Source organism: Crinia signifera, chromosome 7 (assembly GCF_055691185.1).
Source record: "Crinia signifera chromosome 7, ASM5569118v1, whole genome shotgun sequence".
In the NCBI taxonomy this organism is placed as follows: Eukaryota; Metazoa; Chordata; class Amphibia; order Anura; family Myobatrachidae; genus Crinia; species Crinia signifera.
The window spans coordinates 3,906,723-3,914,003 of NC_139223.1; the positions used below are offsets into that span (position 1 = coordinate 3,906,723).

A 7,281-nucleotide genomic window follows, 5' to 3' on the forward strand; every position below is an offset into this window, starting at 1 on the left:
CCTCTCCTGCCTCCCCTTCACAGCTCCAACCCCCCCTTACCACAGGCTACCCCCTCATCCTCTCTCTCCCCTCACAACTCCAACCTCCCCCCCACTGGCTACCATGATATGTTTTGTCTCCTACTGTAACAGCTCCATACCCCCCTACACACACACTGCGTTGCCCTCTAATGCTCTTTCTCACCTAACAGCACATCTGCGGAACCCATGACCACCACATGGGTTACCTGGTTACCCTCTCCTGTTATTTCTCCATCCACAGGTCCGACTTCCCCTTCTTGTATTATTAACAGTGTTCTGACAGCAGTCAGAATGCCAGCGTCGGCATAATAAACACCAGGCCCTATATACTGGGCATTACCATGTGTGACATACTGTAATGGCATTGTGGAGTGTGGTATAATGTGCAATGGTGCAATATACTGTGTGTGGCATATTGTGTTACGGACATTAAGGTGTGTAACATTCTGTAATGGGCATAACGATGTTTGACAGAAACGTTTTGCCTGGGGCAATCCAAATGATTAGATACGCTGTACTAAACACCGCTCCTACCAATAGCACCCTGCCTGGACACGTGCACATCACCGCAGACAGCACCGCCGACACACAGTCTGTCAGCGGTGCTGTCTGCGGTGATGTGCACTTGCTCAGGCAGGGGTGCTATTGGCAGGAGCAGTGTTTGGGGGAAGGGGGTGCTGGTAGGGATGTCTGTGGAGGCATTAGTAGAAACGTGGTGTGTGCTATCAGTAGTGTCTGTAGTGGCAGTGTTCAGGAATGGGAGGGTTGCTGGTAGCAACGGTGATGTCCCGGGAAGCTATGTGTTGAAGGTGGGCTATGTTTTGGTCATGGAGGGCCCCTGAAAAAGTTTTTTCTTCAGCAGCTGCACCTTTCTAGTGCCTGAGAGGTGTCAGCTGCCTAAAGATGGCCACATCTATCAATCACATACAGTATACAATATACACTGCATATGTCTGTGTATATACTGTGTGTGTGAGTGTGTGTGTGTGTATATATATATATATATATATATATATATATATATATATATATATATATATACAGATATATGCACCAGTTGTGCAGGGCGGCACTCCAAGGATTTCACAAATGACCAAACACGGCCGTTAGGGTTTAGCCAACGTTTCAGATCTTTTACTTGATTTTTCATCAGGGATAACAGAACATACATAATGCTTACCTTAAAAAGGAAATAACACCAGTGAGAGCAGTCCTCCGTGGGCGGCGTGGGGCCTGCTGCGTTCCAGGGACGTGAAACTCCATGTGCTGATGACGTCATCAGTAAGAGACCTGCCCCACGCCGCCCACGGAGGACTGCTCTCACTGGTGTTATTTCCTTTTTAAGGTAAGCATTATGTACAGTATGTTCTGGTTATCCCTGATGAAAAATCAAGTAAAAGATCTGAAACGTTTGCTAAACCCTAACGGCCGTGTTTGGTCATTTGTGAAATCCTTGGAGTGCCGCCCAACCAGCCTCATCCCTAACACACATGTTCCCCAGCCCTACACTCTCCTCAACACACATGTCCCCCAGCCCTGCACCCAGCCACTTCCCTCACACACATGTCCCCCAGCCCTATGATCTCCCCAACACACATGTTCCCAGCCCTGCACTCTCCCCAACACACATGTTCCCCAGCCCTCCGCTCTCCCCAACACACATGTTCCCCAGGCCTGCACACAGCCACCTCCCTCACACACATGTCCCCCAGCCCTGCACCCAGCATCTTCCCTCAGACAGCCCTGAACTCTCCCCAACATACTGTATAGATAAAACCAACCCTGCACCCAGCCACCTCCCTCACACACATGTCCCCCAGCCCTGCACCCAGCCACCTCCCTCACACACATGTCCCCCAGACCTGCACCCAGCCACCTCCCTCACACATATGTCCCCCAGCCCTGCACCCAGCCACCTCCCTCACACACATGTCCCCCAGCCCTGCACCCAGCCACCTCCCTCACACACATGTCCCCCAGCCCTGCACCCAGCCACCTCCCTCACACACATGTCCCCCAGACCTGCACCCAGCCACCTCCCTCACACACATGTCCCCCAGCCCTGCACCCAGCCACCTCCCCAACACACATGTTCCCCAGCCCTGCACCCAGCCACCTCACTCACACACATGTCCCCCAGCCCTGCACCCAGCCTCATCCCTAACACATATGTTCCCCAGCCCTGCTCTCTCCCCAACACACATGTTCCCAAGCCCTACACTCTCCCCAACACACATGTCCCCCAGCCCTGCACCCAGTCACTTCCCTCACACACATGTCCCCCAGCCCTATGCTCTCCCCAACACACATGTTCCCAGCCCTGCACTCTCCCCAACACACATGTTCCCCAGCCCTCCGCTTTCCCCAACACACATGTTCCCCAGGCCTGCACACAGCCACCTCCCTCACACACATGTCCCCCAGACCTGCACCCAGCCACCTCCCTCACACACATGTCCCCCAGCCCTGCACCCAGCCACCTCCCTCACACACATGTCCCCCAGCCCTGCACCCAGCATCATCCCTAACACACATGTTCCCCAGCCCTGCTCTCTCCCCAACACACATGTTTCCCAGCTCTGCACCCTGCCACCTCCCTCACACACATGTCCCCCAGCCCTGCACCCAGCATCTTCCCTCAGACAGCCCTGCCCTTTCCCCAACATACTGTATAGATAAAACCAACCCTGCACCCAGCCACCTCCCTCACACACATGTCCCCCAGCCCTGCACCCAGCCACCTCCCTCACACACATGTCCCCCAGCCCTGCACCCAGCCACCTCCCTCACACACATGTCCCCCAGCCCTGCACCCAGCCACCTCCCTCACACACATGTCCCCCAGCCCTGCACCCAGCCACCTCCCTCACACACATGTCCCCCAGCCCTGCACCCAGCCACGTCCCTCACACACATGTCCCCAGCCCTGCACCCAGCATCTTCCCTCAGACAGCCCTGCACTTTCCCCAACATACTGTATAGATAAAACCAACCCTGCACCCAGCCATCTCCCTCACACACATGTCCCCCAGCCCTGCACCCAGCCACCTCCCTCACACACATGTCCCCCAGCCCTGCACCCAGCCACGTCCCTCACACACATGTCCCCAGCCCTGCACCCAGCATCTTCCCTCAGACAGCCCTGCACTTTCCCCAACATACTGTATAGATAAAACCAACCCTGCACCCAGCCACCTCCCTCACACACACGTCCCCCAGCCCTGCACCCAGCCACCTCCCTCACACACATGTCCCCCAGCCCTGCACCCAGCCACCTCCCTCACACACATGTCCCCCAGCCCTGCACCCAGCCACCTCCCTCACACACATGTCAACCAGCCCTACACCCAGCCACCTCCCTCACACACATGTCCCCCAGCCCTGCACTTTCCCCAACATACTGTATAGATAAAACCAACCCTGCACCCAGCCACCTCCCTCACACACATGTCCCCCAGCCCTGCACCCAGCCACCTCCCTCACACACATGTCCCCCAGCCCTGCACCCAGCCACCTCCCTCACACACATGTCCCCCAGCCCTGCACTTTCCCCAACATACTGTATAGATAAAACCAACCCTGCACCCAGCCACCTCCCTCACACACATGTCCCCCAGCCCTGCACCCAGCCACCTCCCTCACACACATGTCCCCCAGCCCTGCACCCAGCCACCTCCCTCACACACATGTCCCCCAGCCCTGCACCCAGCCACGTCCCTCACACACATGTCCCCAGCCCTGCACCCAGCATCTTCCCTCAGACAGCCCTGCACTTTCCCCAACATACTGTATAGATAAAACCAACCCTGCACCCAGCCACCTCCCTCACACACACGTCCCCCAGCCCTGCACCCAGCCACCTCCCTCACACACATGTCCCCCAGCCCTGCACCCAGCCACCTCCCTCACACACATGTCCCCCAGCCCTGCACCCAGCCACCTCCCTCACACTCATGTCCCCCAGCCCTGCACTTTCCCCAACATACTGTATAGATAAAACCAACCCTGCACCCAGCCACCTCCCTCACACACATGTCCCCCAGCCCTGCACCCAGCCACCTCCCTCACACACATGTCCCCCAGCCCTGCACCCAGCCACCTCCCTCACACACATGTCCCCCAGCCCTGCACTTTCCCCAACATACTGTATAGATAAAACCAACCCTGCACCCAGCCACCTCCCTCACACACATGTCCCCCAGCCCTGCACCCAGCCACCTCCCTCACACACATGTCCCCCAGCCCTGCACCCAGCCACCTCCCTCACACACATGTCAACCAGCCCTACACCCAGCCACCTCCCTCACACACATGTCCCCCAGCCCTGCACTTTCCCCAACATACTGTATAGATAAAACCAACCCTGCACCCAGCCACCTCCCTCACACACATGTCCCCCAGCCCTGCACCCAGCCACCTCCCTCACACACATGTCCCCCAGCCCTGCACCCAGCCACCTCCCTCACACACATGTCCCCCAGCCCTGCACTTTCCCCAACATACTGTATAGATAAAACCAACCCTGCACCCAGCCACCTCCCTCACACACATGTCCCCCAGCCCTGCACCCAGCCACCTCCCTCACACACATGTCCCCCAGCCCTGCACCCAGCCACCTCCCTCACACACATGTCCCCCAGCCCTGCACTTTCCCCAACATACTGTATAGATAAAACCAACCCTGCACCCAGTCACCTCCCTCAAGTACAGAATGCTGGCAGGGAGCTAATACAACTGATGATAAATAATAACTGTATCACAGGACAATTAATAAGATAGAATGTGTGTATTTATTATTACAACATACACATTTAAAGAAAAATGTTTTTCAAAAGGCCCATAACTGAGGTGTAATTTGTTTTGAGAATTTGAGAATACCTGTGTCTGGGGGGGGGGGGGGGGTGAGATTATCTGGCTTGCCTCTCTGTCGTGGTGTGTTTAAATAAAGAGGTTGGCAAAACCATCACTGAGCCTGCAGCCATTATCACACCTTAAACTTTGCTTAACCCACATTTTATTCATTTATACTTCTAACAAAAAGTGGTCAACTGTACATGGGGTATTGCAAGGAGAGTATTTTATATTTGGCATGACAACGTTAGACAGTGGCGTAACGATAAATTTTGGTCCTCCCTGCCCAAAAAATTGTGGCGCCCCCCGGACTACTTTCCAGCATGTTTCCCCAATGTGTGACGTGATGACGAGAAGCTGAAGCAGGAGAGAGGAAGAGAGACCAGCAGACACTGCTGATTCCCTTGGCTCCGATGCATCCCATGCCGCCCTAGCACGCCCATCCGACCGCCCCATCCTGTACACAGTAGCCAATAGCTCTGTGTACAGTCAATTGAATCAGTGGAGGGATTTGTCATCTCTGCCATGGCCGCACCTGCGCTGTGTCTGACTAGCCTCCGGTGCTCAGCCAGTGGACAGTGGCAAGTAGCAGCATGTTAGTGCATCAAGCGGGTGCCGGCGGCAACCTAGACCCCACTGTGGCTTGCTCCCCCAAGCAGCAGCTGAGGCTGCCTTACAGTAGTTATGCCACTGACCTTGGAAGTGTTACCCATGTTAGCAGTAAGATGTGATACTCTATACACGGGTAACAGGGAATAGGGAATATTGACATTGAAGAGGGGGACTGTGACATTAGTAAATTACACACAACAGAAATGTACAACATTTTTGACGAAATAGAGAAGAAAAAACAAAACTATTTTTCTTGAAATGATTAAGAACACGAGAAAGAAAACAAATGACAGATGTCCAACTCCAATTGCATGGTGTCATCTCATGATGATGATGATGATGATGATGATGATGATGTAAACTCTCATCTGAAGAGACTTTTTTTTAATTTGAGGTTTCCAAATATTAGTATGCAAGATTGTACTGATGGATATGAGAAGAGATACATCCAGAATAATGTTTTTACCACATGATTGACAATAAATTCTACAGAAAAAATGTAAATAAGAAAAATGAGGAAGATCAGTTCCAGCAGCACATGAAGTGTCATTGTCACAGCTGCCTGGACAAGCGCCTGGTCCTGGGGGGATGAGGTGACCTGGGACATGTTCTGCCTGATCCTCCAGACATGGTGCAGGAGAGACGTCACACTGAGCCCAATACAGGTGAGAGTCAGGGTAAAGGGCAGGACATAACTGACCATCATGTTCACCACAGTATAAGCGACGTCCATCTTCCTTGTGAAACTATAAGTAATGTTTGTGTCCTGTACTAAAACTATCTGTGTTGTCCAGAAGAAGGGCAAATTCACCAGGACTGATCCTATGGCTGATCCTAGGAGCAGTTTGGTAACAGAAGAGAGAAACCACCTTTTCACCCAGAGGAAGATCCGGTGGGTGACGGTGACGAGCTTCACACAGTAGCAGATGGAGAGCCAGGCCGTGTTCCACAGACTCATAGTGTACAGGACATACAGGACATAAAACCTAAACAATAATATTATTGTGCTCATTTGCGTGTGAAATAAATCAACGAAATAGTTCAACAAAGACTGAAACACGAAGAGGACGTTGCTGAGAGCCATAGAGAGCAGGATTGGGTCACTGGCACCAAGTCTATTGCTCAATCTCCAGAGTCTGATGTACACAGCGAGGATGACGGAGTTCATGATGGCTCCATATAACCCAATCATACATAAAATAGTGCCTATCACAATCTGCACAGACAGCTGCATTCTGCAGAGACGGGCGACCTGTCCTGGTTCCCTTAGTGATATAATGACAGCAGGTGGTACCTGTGCCAGTGGTGTAGTGATTACATGCCGGGCAGAGGGAGCACGGAGCAGGGGCAGGCATGCAAATCTGTCCTGTATCTGGTTTCCGTGTGTGTTTGTCTATACATTAATATCCGTAGTGCGATTACTATCAGTGACTTATTCCTATGATCTCACTGCCTGTGCAGAATAAAGTGGAGTTGTAATCGCTTGCTTCCTTTCAGAGTTATGTGACTTAAAATCCACCAGCCAATCAGAGTTGAGCTCTTGAAAAATGGTCATATCTACTTGTCCACTTGCTTTGTGACCTGGAACATGTGACCTGGAAACGTGCACTGTGTGGGGGTCCCGAGGACCAAGGTTGAGAACCACTGCTATAGGGCAATGGACTTAATTGGGATTGTGTGTGTGTGTGTGGGGGGGGGGGGGGGGGGGGTGGGGGGGGGGGGCAGTTATCCAAATAAGAATATATTAACATAGATAGGAACATAGGGCTATGTGTGCAAATGGTATGAGCATAGGAA

General features: G+C 52.9%; 1 protein-coding gene across 1 annotated transcript; it reads right to left on the minus strand.

Moving 5' to 3' along the window:
• Positions 1–5,848: 5,848 nt before the first annotated feature.
• LOC146020651 (taste receptor type 2 member 41-like) lies at positions 5,849–6,652 on the minus strand. Its single transcript, XM_083153920.1, has one exon. It carries the CDS (start codon positions 6,650–6,652, stop codon positions 5,849–5,851), a length of 804 nt encoding a protein of 267 aa, XP_083010046.1.
• Positions 6,653–7,281: the final 629 nt, after the last annotated feature.

Bases quoted from the DNA above. Each gene is read 5' to 3' on its own strand.
- LOC146020651 (XM_083153920.1), bottom strand. From the start codon at position 6,652: ATGAACTCCGTCATCCTCGCTGTGTACATCAGACTCTGGAGATTGAGC.